The sequence below is a fragment of the Eucalyptus grandis genome, chromosome 8 (genome assembly GCF_016545825.1).
Source record: "Eucalyptus grandis isolate ANBG69807.140 chromosome 8, ASM1654582v1, whole genome shotgun sequence".
In the NCBI taxonomy this organism is placed as follows: domain Eukaryota; kingdom Viridiplantae; phylum Streptophyta; class Magnoliopsida; order Myrtales; family Myrtaceae; genus Eucalyptus; species Eucalyptus grandis.
In genome coordinates, this window is record NC_052619.1 from 73338629 (window position 1) to 73366556 (window position 27928).

At 38.5% G+C, this 27928-nt stretch overlaps 1 protein-coding gene and 2 pseudogenes across 2 annotated transcripts; 2 read left to right on the top strand and 1 right to left on the bottom strand.

Moving 5' to 3' along the window:
- Nucleotides 1-1995: 1995 nt before the first annotated feature.
- On the top strand, nt 1996-5849 carry LOC120286795 (annotated as a pseudogene).
- Nucleotides 5850-10099: 4250 nt separating this feature from the next.
- LOC120287639 lies at nt 10100-18029 on the top strand (annotated as a pseudogene).
- Nucleotides 18030-21309: 3280 nt separating this feature from the next.
- LOC104415996 (amino acid permease 4) lies at nt 21310-26072 on the bottom strand. 2 transcript variants are annotated; one of them, XM_010027442.3, is made up of 7 exons: nt 25959-26072; nt 23655-23802; nt 23191-23424; nt 22944-23037; nt 22599-22813; nt 22349-22488; nt 21310-22184 (listed from the first exon to the last, which is right to left on the bottom strand). In XM_010027442.3, exons 2-7 carry the CDS (start codon nt 23800-23802, stop codon nt 21531-21533), a joined length of 1485 nt encoding a protein of 494 aa, XP_010025744.2. In that variant the 5' UTR covers nt 25959-26072; the 3' UTR covers nt 21310-21530. The 2 variants fall into 2 exon arrangements, with proteins under 2 accessions (XP_010025744.2, XP_010025745.2); XM_010027443.3 differs by lacking the exon at nt 25959-26072 and adding an exon at nt 23986-24087.
- Nucleotides 26073-27928: the final 1856 nt, after the last annotated feature.

The following is a 27928-nucleotide window of genomic DNA, read 5'->3' on the forward strand; positions in this document are numbered from 1 at the left end:
ATTCTGCATCTTCAGTTCTGTATATTCCGGTGAATGCCTATATCTGCTGCCAAGTTAGCATAAATGCTCTAGAAATGGCTGGCCCATTTATAAGTTTTGGTGATGGATGACACAGAAGTTGCTGGTGATATGACGCGTGTTCATCTTGGACCTTCCAAAACCAGTGCTTCAGTGCTTGCCCAGTGTAATACATGACCATCAGCATTAACCCTTTCACAGCTCCAGAGTAGGGCTATCAATTTTCAACACCACCCTCTTGCTTAACATGTAGTAAGCATGTTTTGGTTGAGCTTCATCGTGTTCATGTCATAAACAGGTCAACCTGTTTACACATGAACAGTAAACATGCCATTCGCAGGTTGACCTTTTAACCCTGTTAATGACAGGAATGCGTTATTCGTTCAATTCAACATGTTTAGCCATATTATTAGGCACATTAATATGCTTTAAAAACATTTTTATATGTTTAGATAAGAGATTGTATCAACTGTTCGACATCTGAACATGTTGATTGTATAGCCCATTAACTAAATTTCAGTTTGCGTTTCAAAATATTTAGTGCTTTAAATGTGGCGATGTTTGGATTAGACCTAAATTTGACATGATGTGCGATTGGTGACACAAAAAATGGAATTGCCAACCCTACTTTAGAGGTTATTGTAACCATCTCAGTAAAGGTACTTCATCAATCTAAAGTATGATTTTCCTACTGCTTTTGTGCGTTTAAAAGAAACTTATCCAGTGTGTTTCCTCCATGTTGATATTGTTTCGTGATAGAATGCTTTACTTTAAAAGTCACCAATGTAAAACCAGACAAATGCCTTATACTTTTCCTTACAAGTTCTTTGCTCAATTGAAGCTGGGGGAGGAATCAAAATGGTCAACTTGGTCTTGGCACCACTGAGGATTCTCTCCTGCCACAGAAGGTACGACATTTCAGGTACTGGCAAGTTATTTCTTGGGAATAATGTCAGGAAAAATGTTTGTTGCTCAATGCTTAGGCGAGCTGTCTCTCACCAATATCCTTTTAAGAAAGATTTCTGTGTTTCCTCATGCCAGAAACTAAGCTTTAATCTTTCTTCCAAGGCAACATCAAAATATTTGAGGCCTTTACAGTGAGCCTCCATTTGTGTCCCATGCAAATTAATGACATTAAGGAACATTTTACAGTGTATAATAAGCGATTTACTGAATTAACTTGTTTGCTTTGCCATGGTGATGCAACTAGGGCATCCCTGTTAAAATGGTTGCAGCTGGAGCTGAACATACTGCTGCAGTAACAGAAGCTGGGGAACTTTATGGATGGGGTTGGGGCCGCTATGGCAACCTGGGCCTAGGTGACAGAAATGATCGCTTAGTTCTGAGAAAGTTTCTCCTTTTACATGTAAGTTAAGATTTTGGTATAAAATAATTTCAGTCATCCCATGCTGTTTATCCTATGATGCTAACTTGTCCTTTAGGAGATCTATGCATGAAGAGTTATGCTAATACTTGGAAGTTTTTCTCTGCTCACTGATCAGAATTTGAAGTGAGAAAAGGACCAGGCAGTTTTGACTTCTTTTTAACAGTCATCACCACTGTGCTCATAAAATATATGTTATTTACTGTTTAACAGGCTACAATGTTTAACGTGAAGGCAAGCCACTGCTAGGCTATATAATTAATACTTCCAGTAGTCTTAAGTTTAGAGGACTTTTTTTTTTCTTTTGAAAAAGAATAAAAAGACAGAGGAAGCCATTTATATGATTACCTAATAAATTACCGTGAGAGAAATGGTTTTGGTTCTGTAGCTCTGAGTCATTGAGAAACCTCTTCTTTGTATATTATTAGTTTCATCTTGGCGATTGTGCCAGCTTTCTTTGTCTTTCAAACTTCATGTGTGCTAGCTTCTTCTGGAACAGATGGTTTTTCACCAGCAACTAGTTTACTCTTTAAGTGACATATTGCCTTGTGGGGCACTGTTTTGTAGATTGAGTGATAATTCTTGTAGCCAAAGCAAGCAGCATTTTGCCAACCCAATATAAATTTTAGGGTAATAATTGTTTTCAGCTTTATGAAATTCCGTGCTATGTGGCATGCTGTGCAGACCACAATTGTTTCCTGACATGGAGAGAACATTTTGTCATGCTGGTCTGTTGCTTGCTTCTGATGTGCATAAAAACAATGCTCCGTTTGACTTCAAGGAAAAACATTTTAATTTGCTCTAGTAAACTTATCATAATGTTCTTATAACTTTTGGTTCTCATTTCATTGTATGGCATCGAGGACTATTGTTCTAATTTTCTTACGAATTCAATCAGTTGAATGGAGAAGCAATGGTTGTGGTTGCCTGCGGATGGCGACATTCAATATCAGTGTCTGCTTCTGGTGCCTTATACACCTTTGGATGGAGCAAATATGGTCAACTTGGACATGGAAATTTTGAAGATCACCTTGTTCCTCACAAGCTGGAGGCTTTGCATAGAATTTTGTTTCTCAGGTGATACATCCTTGAATTGCAGCTGTCCTTCTGTCTCTCTTCCATTGTCTCTTGGCCTACTCATGATTATTGATGAAAGGTCCTTACAGAAAAATGAAATGCCCGACTCCTAGAAAGTGCTTGTGAATGGATCCATGGGAGTGATCTTCTGAACTTAGCTTTGCTGATTTACCTGATTTTGATTTGAACATTGTATAAATAATATTCAACCTTCTCTTACAACCTATAGTTCGCGCTGATGAAGATGTGTGCTTTTGTAGGTCTAATCGTGATCACATTATCTCCTTTTCCGCACTCTTTCTTCCTCTAGTTTAGGCTTTTATTTGTGCTAATACTTTTGATAACTTGTTTGCTAAATGTTAAGATAGCCTTGCTGAATGTATCTGGTCAGCTGAACATGTTATCTCTGTTCAAATGTCCCAATGTCAATTTTCCAGATATCTGGTGGTTGGAGGCACACTATGGCTCTCACTCATGATGGAAAATTGTATGGCTGGGGTTGGAACAAGGTTGGTTATTGACTTCCTTTTCACCATCACTTGGTTTGACTTCTCCTTGCTAATCAGTTCAATCAGCAATTGCCCAGTCTTGTTTGCCCTGGGACATTATGAAGCCTTTTAGATTAACTGAGCTCTTCTCTCTTTCCATATATGGATATATTTTCCTTCATTTAATGGACATTTACTGAATGCTTGGGCATTCTTTTTTCGGCATGTGCAGTCCAGATCTGCCATTGCCTGTGGTATTGGTTGTGTTAGAGTGGGAGTTGATGTTCTGTTGGATAAATTTCCTTGATTGACTGTCAGGTTTTGGCAAAATTGAAGGGAGACCCATGTGTTTTACAAAATTACATTGATACCCTCTATCACAGTTTATTGAATTCATTAAGTAAATAAGAAATATGATTATGTGACTTCAATATGCACTTTTTATCATAAATATCAAAGTAGTTGAGTTGATGTACTTTTATAATATAACTCTAATGTGGATTGATGCCTTCCAAGTTTTTTTTTTTCAGTTTATCTAGATTATAGAGATATATGAATAAAAATCAGTGCATCATATGATTTTGATTAGTGGATGTACTGTGTTGAGGTATTTTTCCAAAGTAGAGTACTCATCCTGCAACTTTGCCTAAACCTGAGGGGATGTTAAAGTAATTCATGTATATTACTACTTTTTCGTTTCGTTCTGATTTTCCCCTCTATATTTCTTCAACTTTTGCATAATTATTTTCTATAGCTAAAGCTTTAGTTGTGATACTGCAGATTACCTGATACTCTCCTCTTGCAGTTTGGACAGGTTGGAGTGGGCAATGCGTTGATCATTGTGCTCCTGTGCAAGTCAAAATCCCCCTAATGAGCAGGCACATCCTTATTTCCATATATTGGGATAACTGATGAGATAGTTCATGGCATTTATTTTCAGTTTAGTAGGTTTTCTTTCCTGCATGCATGAGTGTGCGACTCATCATCTCGTTGTCTTTCCTACTTCTGGTGCTAATATGTTCTTTGTTCTTTTCCTTTGAGACAGAAAGTGGTTCAGGTTTCATGTGGATGGAGGCACACACTAGCTGTTACTGAACAAGGCAATGTTTTCTCCTGGGGTAGAGGAACTAATGGACAGCTTGGGCATGGGGAATCTGTTGATAGGTAAAAGTGTCTACATGTATTTTTGGTTATTGCTGCTTATGCTTGGCATCATTTAAGAGCAATGAACTCTGTACCCTGTGGGTTGCTACATACAGTCATTATATGCTTTGATGTAACTTCATTGCTTCTTTCCTGAAGAGAACTCTCACTGTTCATTTACAAACTATTGGGAAAATGGTGCGAGTGTACACCTTCCTTATGGCATCTATCAAGGAACTATTATTTGAATATGAAGAAGAATCTTTAATCTGGGCCTAGGAAATGATCATAAGATAGTATGTTGTCACCCCTTGCTGGGATGTTTACTCCGGCGATGAATTGATTGAATCAAGTCTTGAGTTCTCTTACCATGCCTAAGAAGTGAAAGTATCTGGTACTACATGGACATGGTGACTCTTGAGTGTGCCATCTGTTTATGTGGGTTCTTCTTTGGGTAGACTGAATGGCCGATACTATTGGAAGGATGCCTCTCTGGATAATAGGTCTCATAATTAGTATTCCTGTGATCGGTTTAATAGGTATATTCTTTTATGATTTACAGTCCGAGTTGGGTTCATCTGTGTAATAGTCTAATAGTCAAATGCATTGAGTTGGAGACATGAAAGCTCAAGAAAAAACAAATAACTATCCTTGGTTTCTTTTTTGGTCAGCTGACATTTTTCAAAACTATATTGATTGATCTAGATCATAGTCACTGTTCTATGGAATATATAACGGTGGTAACAGTGAAGATACATGGTCGTGTTAGGGAGCTGATGATTATCTGAAAGAATGGAAAAGGAAAATATAAGACTTTTACCTGCTCATAATGAGCATGGTCTACATTACTTCATGTCTGTGCGATTAAGAAGTTGTTGCCGAATCTCTGCTTACTGATGATAATTGCTTGAAAACGTGTAGGAACATGCCAAAGATAATAGAGGCTTTGAGTGTTGATGGATCTAGTGGACAGCAAATTCAGTCCTCAAACCTTGATCTCTCATCAGGTGCTTAATGATCTTGATTTTCCTACCTTTTACCACATGTTTACTCACTATTCACCCAATATTTGCATCTTTTTGCACGGAAACTTTACACAGGAAAAACATGGGTCTCCCCGTCAGAGAGATATGCCCTTGTTCCTGATGAAACAGTAAGTCACTGGCTCTTAAAATTCTAATACCACAATTGTTGCTGATGTGAACATGTGGAGCCACAAATCTAGTGATGTTCCTGACCATGACATCTCTGCCATTGAGTCTGTTAATACAGAGACTAGTTCTACTTGTTATCTTTAGGATTGCAATTAGTTTACTTGACCAATAAAAGAAAATGCAGTTAAGGCTAGATAATGTAATTGACAAAGCTATTAAGTTCAGCATAACAAGGTGCTAGCTTGTAATGAGACAGATTAGATCATTGATTTGCTTTTCCTATTGCTAGGTTCAGTGGCAGGAAATCAGAAATGATGTGAGTGTTCCGAGACTGATGTCAGGCAGATGCAAATGTGATCGCTTGAAAGATGCTTCATGACAGCCAATCCTTTTGAGACTCTAATACTGGCCAACAAGGTTGCGCCATCTGCGTAGTTTGGTTTCAACTTCTCCACCTAGTTTTTTCTTTTTGTAAATAATCTCTCCTTGCAGGGACTTGCGCTGCTGGCCTTTGTTCTTCTATTTTGATAGTTGAATCCTCATATTAGAACTTAATGCCAATGTGAATAGTTTGGCTGGGGCTTGACTTTTTGTGGCTAAAGGCTTGTAAGGCTTGAGGGAAGCTTAAATCTTATTGCTGAACTGCTTCCCGTAATTGCTTCTGTTTAATTATACCGGAGCATTTATCATCCCTGGATGGGTTGGCGATCCTGTGATGACAAGATATGGAAAGGAAATATTACGGTGCTGGCACTAATTTGCGGCATCTCTGGTGGTTAGGGTTTTATGTCTGCTCATGTCGATGCCGGGATGGTGAGTACGGGGGCTTTACATCGGCCTTTCTACAGAAGGCTCTGAAGCAACTCAAACTTACATTCCGGCATCAGTATTTTGTACCAAGGGGAAAACTTTTTTAGGCTGCGAGACAGACTTCAAACATAGTATGGACGAGTAGAGTCTCATGCAGCCTCTCATTAAAGATGGACATTGCATTGACCATTGGTTCTGGTAAAATACTGACACCAAGATTTATCTCATGAATGTCAGCAGATGGTATTGCACGAAGGTTCTCATGTTATTACTTGGGAATGGTGTTATCGAGTGGTTGCCCTTACTAAAATGTAGTAAAAATGCTTATTATTTTATCGATAAATCAATGTGAAATGTGTCCCTGAAAATTGTGAAATGTGGTAAAATTAATTTATGATAAATAGGTTGTCCTAGTTCACATTAAAATCATGCTGGGTTGAATAAAGAAATCAAAAATAGACAAATGAGGATATGGGTTGCCTCGCTAGAAAGACCTCATTTTGTCCCAATGAGAAATGCTGAGTTTCAAGAACTAAAGTCAATAAGTTGAAAAAGAATGCTGAAATCAGCCTCTTAAAGCGCCGGTGCCGGTGCCCACCACACCATGGTTTGCCGGCACCATCCCCCCAACCCTACAATGGCGTCGTGCGGGTGCTGGTTGTGTCTGGATATGTGTGACGGCCTGTGTTTATGTGAGTGTGGTGAGAAGAGAGAGACAGAGTCAACTTAGATTGCCAAAAAGAAGTAGTGGATTTATGATTTTTGAACGGGTCAAATTCACCTCGGCAAAAACTACTACCGGAACAAGCCGGCCGATGGCGCTTTTTTAAAGGTAGAACGACAGTTTTGGAAAAAAAAAGTCTAGCAAACAAAAACGTAAAAAGCACGGCCAGGCTAAAACACGGTCTCGGAATTAATGATATGGACAGGTTTCGCATTCTTAGGGAGGACACTTCTCCGCATTTTCCAGATTTGATTTTTCTTGGCAAATTAATTCTCTCTAGAAATTTATATAAATTAGAAAGCGATTTCATAGTAAAAGAATTAAGTTAAATGATAAAAATAGAAATAGAAATTTCACTAATACTAATACTGTAAAGCGAGTGAACTGAAAAATACTTTATTATGTTAGAATACCATTATGGCTTGAGCCTGTCATTTATCAATTTCTTTGTACCTCCAAACATAAATTGAAAGCTTGAAGTCTTTCATTCTCGTTTTGCCACTTGGCACGTTTTTTTTTTTTTTTTTTTTAACATGCATGTGTTAGAGTTGGCTTATGAAAATCAAACAAGATTGACATCAAAGGGATAATCACAAATAATTCCTTAACTTTAACATAATATGCAATGTAATAACTGAACTTTAATTTGTTCAATATTATCCCCAAATTTTTGTTTATGTTTAATTTAGTATCTAAACTAAATTGAACATGTACCATATTGAACAATTTAAAATATGACAGACGACATTGTATATTTGATTAAAGTTCAGAAATTACATTAATAAATTAAAAATTTAGGCATAATATTATATATTGAGCTCAAGTTTAAAACCGTCTATATTAATTTCCCACATAAAAAAATAAGCATTTTGATTTTGTATGGAAAAAAGTATTGGAAAGCTGACTAGTGGTAATAACATCACAAAAATCAAATGGTAAAAGAAAATTTTAAAAGTATTTTTACTAATAGAATAGTATAACCTCTTAATAAAAAAATAGAATTTAAAATGACTTAACCATTAATTACTTTAATTTATCCACCTCTATCTTATCCTAAATGGAGACTTTAAAGTTTCTGAAGTATTCGTTGAGATAGCAGTGGGTCCCTTAACTTCATTCTGAGCAAATATTAACCTTGCTCCAGTTCAACGTGGACTAGAAAAGGGCAAAAAAAAAGAAAAGAAAAAGAAGACCGTCGTTAATGGCACTCTTTAGTTCCACACAATTTCACTCTCTCATCGATGACAAAACATGCAGATGACAAGAGACGGAAAAATGACAATTTAAAAAAAAAAAAAAAAAAAAAGGCTTGATACCATTTTTTTTTTTTTACTTCAGTACATTTACAACAAATTTATGTTAAACTAATTTTTGAATCATCAATTTTGATATATATATATATATATATATAACAAATTTATACCAAACTAATTATTAGGTCACCATAAATTCTAAATTGGTGTCTTTGTCAAGTATTTACTTACCGTGAAATTGCTAAACTAAATGGCACATGACCATAACTTAATTGACAAGGCAAGTTCGTGTGTAAATTCATATCAACTGGGGGTAAATTTATGGGTTAATATTATGAAAAATTCAAAATTGGTATCATGTGATAAAAATACCTCAAACTATTTTTTCTGACCATGAAAAACTTCAAATTAGTACACCTATGATAAATTTGTTTCGACTAATCATGAAAAATCCTAAACTGATATGTTTATGACAAATTTATTCCAAACTAATTTATTCGACTGCCAAAAATCCCAAATTAGTACATTTGTGACAAATATACCATTTGTTAAATTGGATTAATATAACAAAGATTGTAAATTGTGATAAACGAGTAAAATCCTAAACCTGGCATATCAATTTAAGCATCACGTGTCATTTAACTTAATAATTTGACAGTAAAATTAATGGAAACTAATGGAGGATATATTTATCACAAGTATACCGGTTTGTAGTAATTTGTCAAAAGTCTACCAATTTGGAATTTTTTATGGTAAAAAAAAATTAATTTAGGATAAATTTATCATGAGATGTATTAATTTAAAGTTTTTCAGGATATTAACTCTAAATTTATCATATGAGTATCAATACAAGATTTTTGGAAATCCAAAAATTAATTTGCCTTAAATTTGTGATAAGTATATTAATTTAAGACTCTTGTTAGGTCAGATATTAAGTTGGGATAATTATGTGAGACGTTGGTAATATAAATCCAAAGAATAAAGATAAAGAGCGGGGGGTGAATGAGACAGAGAGAGGAGGACAACGTACAAAGCCACACCACAAGGGAGAAAGAAGAGGTCAGATCCCCCCCCACGCCCATAAGGGAAGAAAACACCCCACCACCACCACCTTCCCTCAATTGATTTCTTTCTCTTTTTTTTTTTAACCAAAATTCATGCTCCCCCTCCCTCCCTCCCCACCTTCATTCCCCAGAGAAGGAGCAAGCAAAGCCCCAACCTCCTCTCTCCATCCCTCCCCCTCTCTCTCTTTTTCTTTTTCTCTTTTTCTCTTTCTCTCTCTATCCCTCCCTCCCTCATCCTCCATCATCATCATCATCATCATCATCTTCATCATCTTCATCGTTCATCAGATCTCAGCTTCTGCTCCAGTTCTCCCCGCTCCGTTGTTGCCGATTTCCGGCCGTCCGATCTCCCGGCGGGAGATCCGCCGTTTGATCGGCCCCTCATCCCGTCATCGCCCGAGGCCCCGATCGCCCTACCCGACCCGCCCCGGCAATGAACGACTTCGACGCCCTCTGACCGCCGATTTCGGCTTCAAGCCCCAGGGCAAATCGGCCCCCATGAAACCCTCCGGCGGCGGCGGCGGCCCCGGCCCCGGCCCCGGCCCCATGCCGCCTTCGACTTCGATCTCGGATCCCGATCCGGCCGCGCCGCCAGTTCCGATCACGCCTACGGCTCGAAGCCCAATGCGAAGTCCCAAACCCTAGACGACTTCGGGGACCTCTTCGGCGGCAATGCGAGGGGGCGCGACCAGATCGGAGGGCGGCGGCGGCGGCGGTGGGGGTCGGGATTCGATTTCGACTCGATGTTCGCTTCGAGCGCCAAATCGCCGGGCTCGCCGGTGTACGATAAGCCTGTCTACGACGATGATATATTCGAAAGGCATTCCGGGGATCAAAGAGCTCTTCCGGGGTGAAATATGAGGACGTCTTCAGGTCCATTTCCGATTCCCCGCCGCGGAGAAAGGGAATGAAGATAGTGGGTTCGACGATCTTTTGGGTGGATTTGGAAGAAGGAAAGTGAGTCGAAGAGTAAGGGATATGATCGAGCGTCCCTGCTTTTGACGATGATTTAATTCCTGGGTTTGGAGGAAGTGGTGCTCCTGCTAAAAACAGGTATATATGCTGATTGTCTTGTTCTCTGTTTCTTGATTACATTATGGACTTTTAAGTGTTTCTACTGCTGCAGAGATTTAGTATTTGTCAGCATTGTTCCTAATTGAGCGTATCTTGATTGCACCAGCTAGAGCTAGCTTTGGTTGATCCCAGTAGTGTTGGCAATTGTTTGATTTAACTAGTTTATCTGTTTTTTAATATCTTGCAGCATTGTCTGCTGTTTGCACTATGCACGTGGTTCTCTTTATTTGGTTTTCATTTATGATCTCAGTGGATTTGTCATCGATCTTAGGGTATGCATTGACTGCCAGGGCCAAATAAATTTGTTGTGACCTCTACGCAGTAGCTATCAGCGTTTCAGGATGATCTATTGGTTCTTTGTTACTTTTGAAAGTTGGGTTCCCACTTTTATGCTGTGCTCGACATGAAGAGAAGTGGGAGGAAAGAGGATTGTAACGGAAGGAAGTAAGGCCATTGAAAATGGGGATTGAGAATTAACTTTCTTTTGCTTTTTTGGTTAGGAGGAATGATAGAGAAGAAACGGTAGACTGATTACTTTTATAACCTTCATTAGTAGATATGTACCATACTGAGCAGGTCACCGGCATACGTATCTCGTACCTTCCTATAAATAATTTTTTTTCCCTTTAAATTAGAGTGTGTGGATTAATGGGCCTATGACATACTTTTTCTCTTTTATTTCCAAAAATGACTTCCAAATCTTATTATATTCCCACAAATTCCTCCCATGCACAGTCCACACCCTTCCCAAACACAACATGTTGAGGAAATTGCCACTTGTTTTTCCCAAGATATCATTATATGAATACCTTAGTACATTGAGAAGGACAATGTGTATATAAGAAGAATGAATTGACTTATCATTTAATCAGACTGTTTTTGTGATATGCACTGTTAATGTTTTATTTTTTCTCATTAAACATGTTTAACAAGTGCCTCAAAGACACTCGTTAACAAGCCCAAACAAATATTGTCTAGTGTTTGCTTTAAATTCTGCTACTCTGATTTTTCTTTCTGCTCTCACTGCCAAAATTTGCTCATTTGATCACCTATTCTTTCCTTTTTCTCTTTCAAACTCATAATCAGTATTTCTTTATTTCCTATTGTGATTAACAGTATAAACACGGCATTTTCATGGCAATGATCAAGCATCTTTATTTGATGTGCTCTATTGCATTCGGCATGAAATGGTCTATACATTCTTTTTACTGGAAATGGAAAGTTTGATCTCTATGTGGAAAAGTGCTGTGTTGAACACAGAATCTACCTTTTCTTTCCTTTCTTTAGCTCTTAGAACAATATTCTTTTGTAGAAATTGGGATTTGTGAAGGAAAACTTATTTTCTTCTCACTTTTTGTAAAGATGTTGGGAGACTGTGATTGCTACTTTCATAACTTTATCTGACTAAGTGGAGTCAGCTATTTCAATGCTTTTATACCATTTTCTCTATTTGGTACAAAGTTTTCTGTAGTTTTAACCTTAGGTACTCCCCATATTTTTAGCGTCTCCTATAACGTCTTTTAGGTTTTCTTCTACTCTTTGTTAGTTGTTTCTTGACCTATAATCACGTCTTCTCACTAGAGCAACTGGACGTCATAGTCTATACCATCGCAAACAAGCTCTTCTAATCTTAAACCTATTTCTTGGAATGCATTCATTTCTGTACTTCTTCCATTGGATGCATGAATAAGTTAGCTCCTTTAATGACCCCTTTCATCAACTTTGTGCAGTTGTATGCCTTTTGAGTGATTCCACTAGTTTATGATCTCAATTGTCAAGGTGAATGTTGTTTTGCCTTTGAAATTGCCCTGTGCATGCCGTAGTTCTTTAGAGAGAGAGAGAGAGAGAGAGATGTTATGAGTATGGATATGGATATTCATTCTATAGCATGGAGGTGCCTACTCAGAAATGTGAAGGTATAGTTGTCTCAGTAGAGTTCCTTGTACTCATGATGAGAAAATTGCATTTAACTCCATAAACTATACAGCGCTGAATTTTATTAGAGCAAGTATATCCTTAGCTGTTCCACTTTCGATTAAGTCTAACAGTATCATTAAAACAGTCGAACCCATCAGATTTTAAGTCTTGGAACAAGCTAACTTTAATATATTTCATCTTTTTGTAGCTTTGGGTAATGTGGAGTCTTGACATGACATTTGGGTCAAGTTTGGTCAGATTTCTCAAATATGAACCGCCTAGTGATGGTTAAAAACTTACAGACTTCATGGGATCGGATAAAATCCCATGAGAATGTAGTATGCATTGGTGGAGGATCAAAGTTTCCCAATCTATGCGTTTTGTTCAAGAAAAATGTATATAATTGAATAAAAAATGTAACTCATAGTACGGACGTGGAAATTCTACTGCTAAACACTAATAAGCGGTAAAACATACAGCAAATTTTGCCAAAATTTTGCCAAAGATTTGCATAACCCATGCCTTGTTAGTGGAAAAACTAGGAGACAACATATGCTATTCTTATGATGATTTGCTTTTGATTGGCTTTATCAACCATTTATGATAAACTCCTCAGTATGCTGACATCAGAAGATTTTCAGTTTAACTAAGTAATGTGAATCACCCTGGAAGACACTATTAGTTCTAGAGGAGAACTGGTAGTATAGTTTATCACATTCGAAAGAATTTTGACTCTGATTCAGTTGCCTAATTACGACTGCAGCCAATGGATTACATGAAATGTTTGTATATTCTAACTATGTAGATCTGTGGAAAAAATTCGCAACTAGGACCTAGCCTTTGGAAGGTGAAAAGAAAAGGAAAAACTGCCCCCGGGCCCGCGGGGGTGGGGGGGTGCCATTGGAGCGAATGGGTTATTTATCTATTTTTCTCAGATTATAAGTAAGAATTTGAATATGTGACATGATGAGATCAGTAAGTATATCGAAAATTAACATGGCAGTGACTGAGTTCTTTCTAAATCTAAATGTTATAAAGTTTAAGGGTCATTTCAAGAGCAACAGCCAAATCATGAAGTTAACAGTTATCTGGTAGCAGTTTGTGAGGTTATTTGGCATACTTAATCTTTTGGAAGGGGATTGGCCATTTCTGTTTTGCTTGTTTTTTCACAATTGAGGTTGGGATGGAATGACTGGGTCTTGTGATCTGGGATCACTATCTTGTCTGTTGTAATTATGCTGGAAGTTTTACATTTCCAATTTTTCCGTTTCACAAATATATAAGATATTCCTCAGTACATGCACCAACTTCTCTTTTTCTCGCAGGCCAATGCCAGAGCCTACTTGGTCTTCTGAGCCAACGCATCACACGAGTAAATGACAGAAGATCCATTTGCGTCATTGGGATCAACCTCACCCCATGTGACCTCATCTTCCGGCCTTTCCACTGACCCATTGGAAGAATTTAGTAAGCTTGGGAAATCCGAGAGCATGAAAACTGATGCTCCATCTGTATCCAGTGGGGGAGTATATGATGACATGGATCCATTTGATGGCTTGGGAAAATCTGTGCCGTCATTTTCATCTGAAAGAACCAATAGTGGCAAGGATAGAAGTCCTTTGAGGAGAGAGCACAGCTCTAGGAGGAGTCCAGACAACTTTGTGGAAGAGTCTTTTCCTGATGATAATGATCTTAAATCTAATAAAACTTTCTTTGATATTCCTCCTGCTTCTCGAGGTACTCCCGTGTCTGCTGGTCAAACTGCTTCTGATCCTCCCTATGCACAGGCCAGTCCGAATGATGCCAGTAGTCCAGTAGATATGTCCCCAAGATACGAGGAACATGTCTCATCCTCTGATGAGGTATGGCTCACGGTATCAGAAATTCCTCTTTTTACACCACCTACGAGTGTGCCCCCGCCGTCTAGACCTCCTCCTCCAAGACCAGCACGAGTCATAAGAGCAGGAAGTAGCTCTTTTGGATCTGCAAATGCGAAGAGAAATGTTAATGAGTTTTCTTCATTCCCAAATTCCACTCAAAATTTTGAGGATTCTAAGTCAGTTCCTCCTACTTTTAGGAGTTCAGCTTCATCTCCAATAGATGAATTGGGAGATTTTGCAATGGGCAGGAGTAGAAATAATGTTGATGATCATTCCAACGGCTTTTATAGTGAGGAGATGGGGATGAACTCTGATGCTGCTGCATCTGCAGCAGCCATGAAAGAAGCCATGGAGAGGGCAGAGGCTAAGTTTAGGCATGCAAAGGAGGTAAGGGAAAGAGAGAGTAGTAAGACTGCTAGAAGTAGAGACACTGTGCATCTCGAGAAGGATGAGGATTTTCTGGATGCTGATGAGAGAGCTCTGCGGGAAAAGCAAGAGAGGTTAGATCGCGAGAGGATGCAGAGGGAGAAGGAAGAGGAAGAGAGGGAGCAAAGGAGACTTGAGAAAAGAGAGAAAAGAAGAAAAAGAGAGGGAACAAAGGAGACTTGAAAAGGAAAGAGAGAGAGAGATTGAGAGGGAAAAGGCCAGACAAGCCGTGGGAAGGGCTACGAGGAGGCACGTGAGAGAGCAGCTGCTGAGGCACGTGAGAGAGCAGCTACGGATGCTCGCCAGAAAGCTGAAAGGGCTGCTGTGGATAAAGTGAATGCTGAAGCTCGAGAGCGCGGAAGGGCAGCAGTGTTTAGAGCACAAGCTGAAGCCCGTGAAAGAGCAGCTGTAGAGGCAAGGGAAAGAGCTGAAAAGGCTGCTGCAGAAGCAAGGGATAGGGAAGCACAGGGGAGAGCTGCTGAAGCACGGATGAAAGCAGAACGAGCTGCTGTGGAGAGAGCTGCTGCAGAGGCTCGAGAGAGGGCTGCTGTGGAGGCTCGAGAGAGGGCTGCTGCGGAGGCTCGAGAAAAGGCTGCTAGGGCCAACCAACAAAGAATGATAATGATCTCGAATCTTTTTCAGCATGGGTCGAGCAAGCAGTGCTCCGCGGCCCAGGGCCAATTCTACAGTGAGTATATGAATTAGAGCTAAGTTGCCGCATTTTTGACCTTACAATGGTCGTAAATGAATGATTCCTTATTGCAACTTTTGATGACTCAGGATCCTTTCTTTGAAACACAGTCACAAAGCAGAAAGGGGCCTGATGTGGCCAAGACATCTGAATCTACTTCATCAAGCATGAAAAAGCTTCATCAACCACAAATATTGTTGACGATCTTTCTTCAATTTTGGAGGTAGCATGCATGAATTTCGCAGAGAGATAAAAGCTTTCTCACATGCTTTTCGTTTTGATTGTTTACTGAACTGTTACTCCCTTTGTTAATTAAAAGGAGGAGTAGCATCATCTGGGGATTTTCAGGAAGTTGAAGGAGAAAGTGAAGAAAGACGTAAAGCTCGGTTGGAACGCCAACAGAGGGCTCAAGAACGAGCGGTATATGCTTGCTAAAGGGACATTATGTTATTCTCTCGTGAATGATGGATGCTGAAACTTTAGCCTTATTTGAACTGGTTTGATGGACCTCTGTCTTAGATTTATGTCTTGTCTATCCTATTTAGGCAAAAGCCCTGGCTGAGAAGAACCAGCGGGATCTTCAGGTTCAAAGGGAGCAGGCTGAGAGACATGTAAGATGCTGTTGTGATTTCCTTATTGTTTAAGTTTCTTTTTATGTGTCTGTGCTACTTTTGAGTATTGAGATCGTGGCTTCAATACAGAAAGACATATTCAAGTCTTTATGGCTTTACTTATTGCTAAAGCTTGTTGCTGTCACCTAACTTATCAAGACTCTGCAGGTGTAATGATTATTGGGTATGCCTTGTCATAAAGCTTGGCTAATCCTTGAATTTCTATGTTGCAGTCTTAAAATAATGTTAGGTTCAGGCTTTAAACTCCCCTAAAGAAGGGCTGAAAACAACTGGCTGTTAGTGCTGTATAATAGACTTACTTATGCCGTCAGTGAATCTTTCACCAGTTTGCAACTTTCTCCAACATCAATCCCTTGATTTTACCACTCTTTGAGACTGATTGAACATAGATATGACATTTGAAAACAAAAATTTTTTCTCCTTAGTGATTGATTTTTAATGTCTCGTATGCCCTAATAGATAGGAGCCAAGTAAAAAGGAAGATATAAGAAGCATCTCATTCTGAACTGCGCTGCGCAGGAGCTGGTGGTACACCGATTTAGACTCGTACTGAGGAGATCATAACATTGGTTACTATAATTTGTGTGCGTTTTGGATTTTGTTGGGTTTTTTCGTTAGAGGTTGAATTTGGCGGTTCTATCTAGGTTTTGCTTTGTTTGGGTTCTACTATTTGACATTCATTTTTGAAGGATTTTCTGCAATTGGACTAGGAATATTTCTCCTTGAATTCCAAATCTCTTTTTTCTTTTTGGGGAAAAGTAAACAACAAATGGCTTCTTATGAATCGCCTTTAAGAATGCACTTACTGCTGTCAAGGTTAAACTGGGGAAAAGTGTGGATGCTTTTGTACATTGATGTGTCCTACACAGTTCAGATGACGAAGGGCATGAAATAGTAAATTTGAATGCAGATGGCAGAATAAATTTGAAGCTTGTTTCGATTTTGAATTAATACTTTTGTTGATGATCATTGTATATGGGTTGCATATTTCCTCTATTATTTCATGTTCATCCCACATTAGCTCTTTAATTACAATGATTCTTGGTCAAAATTACAAATTAGTGAGATTCTCTCTTTAATATTGGTTTGGGTGATTTTCAGAGAATTTCTGAAACATTGGATGTGGAGATCAAGCGATGGGCTCTTGGCAAGAGGGAACCTTCGGGCCTTGCTTTCAACTTTACAATATGTATGTTGTAGATACTTGTTTCCCCTTTTTAACTTACCATGGTTATTGCAGTTTACTAAATGGAAAACTTTGGTTTGAAATTTGATTAGTCAGTTTGACAGAAATTATTTGCTTTCGCTGATAGATATTTTGGTCATTGATTTGTATTTTGCAGTGGCTGATTTTTCTTTTTTCTGATTTTTGGTAGGTGCTCTGGCCTGAATGTGGTTGGCAGCCTGTGTCTTTGACAGATTTGATAACTGGTGCAGCGGTGAAGAAGGTATACAGGAAAGCAACCTTGTGCATTCATCCTGATAAAGTGCAGCAGAAAGGTGCTAATCTTCAGCAGAAATACGTTGCTGAAAAAGTGTTTGACCTCCTTAAGGTATTTGGGATATCAAATTTTCCTAATTCGTCATGTCTCTGTTGGTATTGCGCATGTTATCGCCATAAACTTTCAGGACATATTTATAAATGTGGGTCGTCTTAGTGTCACTATGTAGGAAGTAATTTGTTGAAAGGTGGAGGAACTAGTCACAAGTCAAATGAAGAATTCTTGTCTGAGGGATAACCTTTTACTGATATCGTTGTTTTAATAATGCTCAGGAAGCTTGGAACAAATTCAATTCTGAGGAGCTCTTTTGAAATCCTGGAGCGATCTTGCATCTTTTAACGCTGCATTGTTGGCAACCGTGTCATATTTTGGTGGAATGCTAGTCTGCTTCATGCAGAAGGTGGTAGCACGTCTTCTTGATGAAATGTACTGTGCACATGTGCAGACATAGAGCATAGATACACACAATCCATTTGATTTCTCCCAAAGGTTGCAGAACATCGTCGCTCGCAGCAATTGAGCGTCTCTCGAGGTAAAAGAAGTTGAAAGCTATTGTGTTATCGGTTGGAATGTTGTGCCTTTGTAGAATAGCATCTGTTGATTCCATTTATGGAAAACTCTTACTAGATTTGCTTCTCATTGAGATTGAGAAGACTGTCTTCTTTTTGGTAATTTTTTCCCTCTTGGGTTGTGATATAGCTCCATTTATTGAGTGTATAACCTCATCTGTATCGATCTGTATGATTGCTCTGCACATCTCTATATAGAAGAAAGTCTTTATTTTAGTGGACAGTTCTATTCGATGATGAACATAACACCTCCGGCGGTGTATTTGTAAGTGTCATTGCGGTATCATTTTCAAAATGATGGTGAGGTTTCTTGGGTGTTGCATGTAAGCTGACAGTCTATTTCTTCCTATAAGATCACTTATTTCGCCATCGCGCGAGGTCTAAGGTTTCCCTCCCTCCCCAACCACCTCCACTCCCACCCCCAAAAAGAAAAAAGAAAAAAAAGAAGAGAAAATAGTGGGGACGCTGCCGACCTCTTATTTAAACGGTCGTGTTCTTGTTACTAAAATAAGCAACTCGCCTTTGGTAGATGGTTTAGTAATTTTACTCGGTATGTGGAGAGGTTTCCCTTTGAATTAACAAATCTGCAAATTTATACATCTACAAGGACATCCGTGTCTATATCTGCGTGCGTTGTGACGTCTATCATATATGTAAATTATCTTGGTGCTGGCAAAACTGGTTTAAAGAGCTTGGGAAAAACTAGAGATTTGTGACTGATGAAGAAAATGAGTAAATTCCTTTTGACAATTGGAAGTGATACTAAGATGGGTATTAAATATGGACGACTTCAAACTGACATGATCCCCAGGGTAAATGGATTTCTTTCTAACGAGATTAATTCGTGCTGTTGCACTATCTCACGTCATCTGGGGATCCTTTTATGTGATTAGCTCCCGCAAAGTAGAGGTGGATCTTTGCCTTCTGCTTCCACGATTTTCTTGATCTCCATTTTGGAGAATCTGAATTAAGAGCAGAAAGAAGATAATGAAAAGAATGGAACAGCTGCTTGTGCCGTGCATGCTAGTGTCATCCACTTTACATTATCGTCTACACTTAGATAATTCAAACGAAGTACCTCACAAGGATTCTATTTTGTTTGGGAGGAAGAACCGCGTCTAAGTGGACCAGATGCTCATGATATCTCCACCACTAGATGATATTTAACGTTACTGGCCACAGGTTATGATGGAAAAGAGGAGTAAACATGAAGCAGCACCTTTGGTGGTTCTGATGGAGCATCCCAAAATTTCCATCATTTGAATATGTACTCTCCCTAAAAGTCGTTTCTACTTAATAGTCCTGTGGAGTGTTGTCTTCCACGTTGGCTGCTTCCTGCTTAAAGTACAGAAACAGTGCTGAGCATGAGCATATTTCTTGCCTGACATTTCCGAGTCCGACCCATTAAATTTTTTCTGTGATTTTGAGCGACCGTTCATTTTCGATTTATTAGGGACCCCCTTTTGATTCTGCCTTTTAGCTGTCAGCTTTTCTATTCTCAGCTCAAATGAAACCTTCCTGGACTCAGGACTGAGGTTCAGATCTTCATGCATGACAATTATTTATTTATTTATATGGGTTCTCATGAAAATCTTTGGGTAATGAGCAGCATCTCTTGAGGTCTCGACGTCTTTTCCAACAAGTGAAGGTCGTTGTCTGTCCCTCCGGTAGGGAAAGATATTGCTGGCAACAAGGGGGGTGCGTTCAGGATCTGAAAGGTCAATTCTATGCCGATTTGTACGTTGGAGAGAGGACGTAGAAAAAGATGCATGAAGGTTTGATATGTGGTCAGAAAAGGTGGCGACCCTACTTTGATAGGATTGAAGTTACCCAGATGTGGATGTTGTTTAACACAGACCGATCATGCCAACTTTCCTCGAGATCTTGTTTTCTCTCATTTCTTGTTCCTGTTCTTCTTCTTCTTTTAGTTCCGATTTCCTTATTTTCCTTATCAGATGACTGTTTATCTCAAAAACTTAAACTAATAATAAAACATGGGCACTGTCTATGTCAAGCATATACCCCTTATGGATGAGAATACCTACACGGGCAAAATCATTCCAAGAAGTTTTATCTAAGCAGAGCTGTGCATACGACATGTTCGCCACCTATGTAATTAGAAATGTAATAAAACCTTGAAGAATTGTAATGATTAAGGGTCCGTTCGTTTCGTAAAAATATCATATTTTCGCAAAACATTCTCCTAAAAGTTATTTTCCAGGAAAATAACTTTATTTTCGATGTTCGGCCAAAACCTAAACTTCCAATGGAAAATATTTTTTACCGTTCGTTAGCTAATTTAATTGTTTGGGAAAAATTATCAAAATTGAATTTTAATATTTTTAATTGCACAAAAAATTAGTTTTATTTTTTAATATTTTTTTTTTTTAAAATGAATTTTTAATTATTTGTATTTTTAAAAAATTGATTTATTATTATTATTTCTTTCTTTTTCCTTTTCCTTTTCCTTCCTCCTTCCTCTGCCGTCATCTCCTTCCTCCTCCTTCCTCTGTCGCCGCATGCTTGACGATGGTCGGTGCCACAGTGGTGGCGACCAAGACTCGGTCGCCAAATCCGGCGAGCTCACCGGAGCCTGGTGAACCTCTAGCAAGCTCGGGCGAGGCCCGAGCCCCGCCCGGCTCGCGGGATTTGGCGAGGCTTGAGCTTGGCTTCGCCAAATCGTGCTAGGTGAAGCCTTACGGCCTAGGGCGAGGCTCGAGCTGGCTCACGGCCGATCGCCGGCTGCCACTGTGGCTGGCGGTTGGCCACCAAGGAAGAAGATGAAATGGAAAAAAAGAAAAGAAAAAAAGAAAGCATAAATGTGTTGGTGAAAAGAAACAAGGTGGAAGAAGTTATGGAAAATATTTTCCTCTTCTCAAAAAAGGAAATCATTTTCTACAATCTTATGAGGAGATTTTCCATTGATCATAAAATATTTTCTTTGACCGTCTATTTTCTGCCATCCGAATATCGGAAATTTCGAAAAATGTTTTCTCGGAAGCTGTTTTCCGCGAAACAAACAGACTCTAAAAGTGAAATCAGAAATTTGTTAGATGTAATGCCAAATCATTGGTCGGGGGTAACGTTGGAGCGGAAAGCAGGATTATGAATACAATTGGAAGACGGAGGAGAAATGATCAGACAGAAGAGAAGGAAGATAGTGATATCTTACAATGTTCCAAAGCTTGTTTAACTAATCAGGAAATTTCCGATGCAGCAAACATGAACATCCCCACATTTAGCCGCACTATTACGGTATTTTTATTGTTGTAAATAAATGCTTGTTCTTTGGAGATCAAAATCACTCAAATGAATGTTTGTTTCAGTTCACATGTTATATCGCTTTGCTGTTTACTAGAAACATGCTAGGAGGTTGGTAGGTTGGTTTAAATCATGGATATCAAGTGTGCCGTAGGCTGTCGGAAGGATGTTTTATCATAAAACGATATTGATGGGTGTTTTCTCACCCTTGTTATAGCAAGATTTTTACACTAACAAGCAAATTGAGAAGAAAAGAGATTTATATTGAGGATTCCACACAATTACATACAAGTTCTTCCTTCTTCCAAACAAGAACTGTTTTAGAAAACAAACTGACCAAGACAAAGATGCAAACCACACTAGCACCGCCCACTTAAGGAATTGTGCACAATGAAACTTGGAAACGTCAATGACATTATTTCTTTCTTCTTTAATGACCGATCAACTAAACGTCTGTATTTTTTTAGTAGCTCGTCTTGAATGGCTGATAACTCTTAAGGTCGAGCATAACTCCTGCGATCGAGCCCGCTGCTGCCATGATTGATATCACAAGACAGGCCATGCTCAGCAGTTGGAGGCATACCCATCTGGTGCTCCATCTGGGGATTTGTTTCTGTTTAATGTACATCTCGACGGGAAAATAGACCGTTAGAGGCCAAAATCCCAAGGCACCAAGGATCCCCACGACATCGTTGAAGAACGGGAGTAGCATTGATATCACGGTGGTCAAGGTCACGAAAATCGTCCTCCAAACGAGCCTAAAGAGGTTCATATTGTATTGGCCCAAGCCTGGTACCGGGATCTTTATCTCTCTGGCGATGAACTCACTATCAGGCCATCTCTGAGCGGCCTGTTTCTCAACGAAGGCAAAAATCGGCTGGCAGTATACTTGGTATGCTCCAACAAGATGGATCACAATAGCAGCATTGGCAATATCAAGAAGCCAGTATGGGTTGTAGAAACCGAAGCCGGTCAGAAGATTTCCTGGAGCAGCATCACCAAAAGCAGCATAGCCCATGCAGCCACAGAGCATGTAGAAAGTCGTTGTCACCGCCGTGCTCAGAAAAGTAGCCTTCTTCATGGTCTTTGCTTCTGATGGTGGGGATCTGACGGTGTCCTGCCAAAGACACGATTTTTCCTGAGCTTGCGACACTCATAACTTAACTTTTTGGCTTAGCCGTCACAAATATTTGCTTAGATCTTTTAATTAACAAGAAAAATAATTTATCCACTCTTAAGTATTTCCTCAGTTTTTGAACGGATGTAATTACGTTTAAGTACCTGAATTTCGATAAGGATGACAGAAAATGAGTATGCAAAGGCAATATCTCCGAGAGCTTGGAAACTCCTCCATATCTTTTGGGTTTCAGTCACAGCTCCAACGCTTATTCCGGTAAGACTACCCTTGAAACTTCCATTAGCTGCTCATCAAGAAAAGAAATTGCTGGAATCAACTTCTTATTTAAGATATTGATAATATTATCTCTTGAAACTTCTAGGCCATCTGTCTGGAGAAAGAAGAAATCTGTACCTGCAACTTGGGCAATTCCTAGGGCGAGACCAATTGAAGAGTAAGTGAAGGACATGACAGCAGCCACAATAGAAAGCCACCATATTTGATCGAAATCCGGAATCTGGGACAGCAGAATCTCTGTGATGCCGAACATGATCATGTACGGAGTGCTCGACATGTGGCACGGGTTCTCCCCGTTACTCTCGTGGAAGCAATTCGAACGTTTTATCGCCCTTTCATTGGAAAGAGGGAGCATATGTGAAAATGAATCAGCCAGGTTATATAAGAAACAGTAGAATTGTAAGTTCACTGTGATCTGCTAAATAAATTTGTGAGAGTTTTAGAACAAAGAGTTGTACTCACATCATGCTGATAGATGCTGCAATGGTATAGCCGATGGCAATTCCGAATAGGTTGAAATATTGAATAAAACCACATGCTTTTACCTTTGCTCCACCTGAGAATAAAACCTTGAAAATGTTCATATTCTAAGAATGCAGAGTTACTATTATTTCCTAATTAAAAGTTTCGCGACTCATTTTGCTAGACATTTGTAGACATAAGTTAGTAGGAAATTAAGCAAAGTGCAGGAGTCTATATCAATTCATACCGAGAATCGAGCGAACAGAGTCCATGTAAGTGTAGTTACGCTTGCCGGAGACGGGGTCGCCAGCGCGGTAGCAATCAGAGAGGAGGAAAGAGGTGTAGTAGCTCACAAAGGAAAATAAGAACATCACAGCTGGGCCAGCAATCCACCCTAGCTGAGCAATGGCCCATGCCAGTGAAAGCACTCCCGATCCTATCACAGCTGTTATTATGTGCGCACTCGCCGTCCATAACGTCCCTGATTAGTCAATCGACGAAATCCGATCAGCTCTTTACATTTGGAAAGTTTTCATCGTCCCTCAAGATAGTTTTTCCAGTAATTTGTGAGGAATAGCACTTGGATTAAGCATATAAGACTGTTATTTCTAGTACAAACAATATATATTTCACACAGCTGATGTGTCAAACTTGTAGTGAATAAGTAGAATTGGATCAGATGATATAGTGTAAGAAGTTAAGGTTGAGTACCGGTGCGTTTGAGGCGGCCATCGTCGTCAAAGGAGTCGAAGCAATTGGAGGCACTCTGAAGAAGCATTTCAATGGACATGTCACGAACTTGGCGGTGGTGGTGGTGGGGGTGGTTTTGGTTGTTCTTGGTGGCAGCGCTCTCACCCATCTTTAATGTCCCGAAGAGCAACCAAAAAAGAAGGAAATAGCAATTGTTAGTAAGTGGTGTGTGTGGAAACTAAACCCTGTCTTGCCAAATGAGAGGAACTTCAAATTTACTCATCCATCGGAGGCCATGTTGTCTCAATCTGGGTAGCATCTAGTTCTACTTTAAAGTTTAGTTAACACTAACCGAATCAAAATCAGTGGACTGTGTTTCTTCTGCTCCCAGGTTGCTTCGTGTTTTGTGCACCCACCTAAAAACCAAAGGGTGCACAAAACACTCTCTGAGTGAGAGAGAGAGAGAGAGAGAGAGAGAGAGAGAGAGGAACTTAGAATGGAGGAGAGGAGGGATTGAAGTGTGTTATTTATAATGCGTGGAGTTAGGATCCATGGAAGATACAGGAATAGTGTTAACGAAAGTTAAAAGACAAGATGGTTTGTACCTCTTGCAAAAAGTTATCAAATGCTTTGCATATACGAGATCAATGTAATAATATCCATTATATAATTTTATCCTGAATATGATATTTGTGAAATTTATTTAATCCAATTTGTATATTGAACTCATATGAATCCAACAAATATAATAATTTATGTTATATTGATGGTTAAATTTGTCTGTTAAAGAATTATATTAATAATATATTTTCCTTACTGACAACCGGAAAAAGGATATTAAATAGCTATTTTGCTAATGGTATGTAAGTATTATTGCCATAGAAATAGGTTTTACACGAATATTTGAGTGAGTGAAAATTCATGCACGAGGTGGGCCGCTCATTGAATAATGTTGGGAAATAAAATTTACTAGAAATTCTTAATCTCTGCATTCCTTTATAAATTTAAGAAGAGAACCATGAGTTACATTTTATTATAAAAAAGAACTTTGAAATTAAATGAAAAGACAGAAAATGAAAAAAGAAAAAGAAAAAGAACCCACGTGACAGAAGGACCCAACGATTACGTCAACGATCCACCCAAATCAGAGACCTTTCTCTCTCTCTCTCTAAAACACGTCAAGAAATTTTTTTTGTGTCCTGTAAATTTACTCGACCTTATTTACAAATCATTTTCATTATATTATGATGGCTTGTAAAAAAAGCAAGAAGAAAGAAATCCACGCAAAGGAAGGGCTGATTAAACATTATCGAGCACTATATTATACATTAACACTCATTTTGAATGGAATGATTAGGAGGTGAAGAAAGCGATTTAAATAATTATGAGGGCAAAAAAGGGAAAGAATTTGAGGTGAATAAGTTATAATATTATTTGGATGCTAGCAAGGGAAAAGAAAAGGAAAAGAATGCATTGCCACGTAAGTAGACTTTTTATGTACTTCTAAATAGATGCAAAATAGGAGAACAAGTGGGAAAGAAGAATAAGATTGTTTCTTTATATGGAAATTCCTACAAATCCCCTAAGAATTAAAATGTACATAGAATTGATCAGATCGATTCTTTTTAATCTTTCTTAATCCTTCATAATCCTTTCCATCCGTCTGTTTCTGTCTATCCAAACACCATTGTATTTTTTAGAACTATTTCTCTTCCCTCCTAATCCCTAGTAACAAATGTAATGTTGGAGCATATTTTAAAGACCAAAGGACCGTTCTTGGGGCATAGATACAGAGTTATAAACAGTTTCACTTGCTCCTGCCTTGATTGCTTCACTTAGTAAGATATTTAGAACTTATTTGAGCATATATTAGCTTTTAGCGTCGGGCCTATCTATGTTCAATAATTGATATGGGAAGCTGGGTCTTAAGTCTCGAAGCTCCATTTGGTCCATGTATTTCCCTCCTCTACATACTTTTGTAAGGTATTGCATCAACTAATATCAAAGTAAACCGACCACTTCTCTTTGTAAATAATCATTACTACAAAAAATAAATAAATGAAACAAAGCCAGACCAACTAAAATGCAGTAAATAACATCTAAAAATAGAGCACACTAGAATGGATATTAAATGCGCACACGCTTTGAAGTTGTTGAGACAGTGATACAGGTAAAGCGGCATTTAAGCCATTAGAAGACAAAGCCCACTTCCCAAATCTCCATTGCCCAATCGATGCCATTAAGGACACAAAGGAACATGATCATCGCTATCATGCAGCAAGGACAAATTAACAGGAGTTAGCACTGATTATATAAACGACTTACCTAAATTATTTTGCAGCCTTTTCCCTCAATCAAAGGCAATCAAAGTGGACGAAAAGGAAATTATATACAAAGAGGGATTTATTCCTAACGGAAGAAAAACCAAAGATGGGTTGAGAAAACCAATCGCTGCACTCTCCATGGCAGGAGCCTTCGAGCTTATATACAGGAGAAGAGAGACAGCAAGTAGCGTGACTAAAATCATAATTTAATTACTGATAAAGTTCACTTTTGTATTGCACTCTCGCGTGTAAGAATCTCCTCCATTGTTGTTGAAAGAAATCGATGCTCGTCTCTCGTCCGTACCTTTAAAGAGCGTGTGTTATTGCTTTTGATTGGATGTTAAAAGCAATTGCAGATTATAATATACTTGCCGACCTTGGCTTCGTTTCTTCTTCCTATTTTTATTGTTTATCCCCTTAATTATTTAGTTTTGAAACTTTGACCACTCCTTTGGTGGAACACTATGGTCCCCTCTACGAAGGCGGGTGGAAAGAGCGTAAATAGGGGTTTCTTTTTTTTCTTTTTTGATCGGTGTAAAGAGGGCTTTTTAGCCTTCCAAACATATGTTGTGTGCGTGAGAGAGAGAGAGAGAGAGAGGCATAGCAAGATGTAATGAGTAACTTAAAGACATTGTCATATTACTTAAGACTCATCCTCCATTCCAAATTGGGATGATGACACAAACAATCCATAAATTTTGATCTTATATACAATTTAATCTTTAGACTTTTAATTTGTTTAACACAGTATCTAAACTTTAACCCAACGTGTAATGTAGTCTTTGAAATTTTAATTTATTTATTGTAGTCCATAAAATTTTGGTACATGTTCTATATAGTTCATAAACTGTATGAAAATATTTAATGCGGTCATTCTATTGATATAAGATAATGAATTATATTGAACAATTTCATACAGTTCAGGAATTGTATTGAACATGTAAAAAAAGTTAACTATATTGAATAAATTAAAAATTCAAGGTCACAATGATCAAATTGCACATTGGGCCAAAATTCAAACACTATTTCTGTCATTTTCCCATCCAAATTTACTAGAGATGCTATTAGAAACTAGGGTAACAAGAACTCTTTGCCTCAAGAAGTGTAAGGTCTCTAATTTATCCCTAAATTAGCATTACTTACTTTATAGTAAGATATAACACCTTGATAATAGTGACATTTTTGAATCGTACACGAAAATCTGTAATACTTCGTTACACAATAGTAAGAGTTTTAAAAGGATAATATTGTGAATTTAGAGTTTTCAAAACACCCTCAAAACATTAGAGAAAAAAATTGTATCCTTTCCTACTCAATGGTCACCCCGAAAAATCATATTGGCATAATTTTCTGGCTAAACTATACATGAAAGACACGTTAAATACTATTCATTTTTTTTGTCTCCATAGCATGTGGCGTTTTATCTTTTTTTTTTGGCCCTATTTGTGGGTTTCAATAGTGCCAAAACATCACTTTCCTTGGAGTTTCGAATCCTTTGCGTCCTTCAATCCTCGTCGAGCAAAGTGATGAGTGGGCGAATGACTTCACATAGACCACCTAAATAACAATATCATGTTAGGTACATTTCATATCTAGGGACCCTAATACATTGTCGACCACATGGCACAAAGTTCGAAGGACACTTTGATTCCGAAAACCGGGGAATGACCTGGAGAATCTAGATGTTCTACTTTATTACTAGAATTAATAACAACTTTAATATAATTTTCGTGGCCATCAAGTAGTCGACCCAATAAGGAGTCCACTTGCCTCTCCACTTCCACGACGGTGCCGCCAAGGGAGAGAGCTCCTACTTTGTACATGGTTAAATCTTTTAAATTTAAGGCCTAATTTCTTAAAAATACTTAACTCTAGGTCCAATCTCAATTATACCCCAATTTTCGTTTTGTCTCATAAAAAAATCCCAAAGTTTTACTCTAATCCCAAAATCTGCTTACACGTCCAAAAATC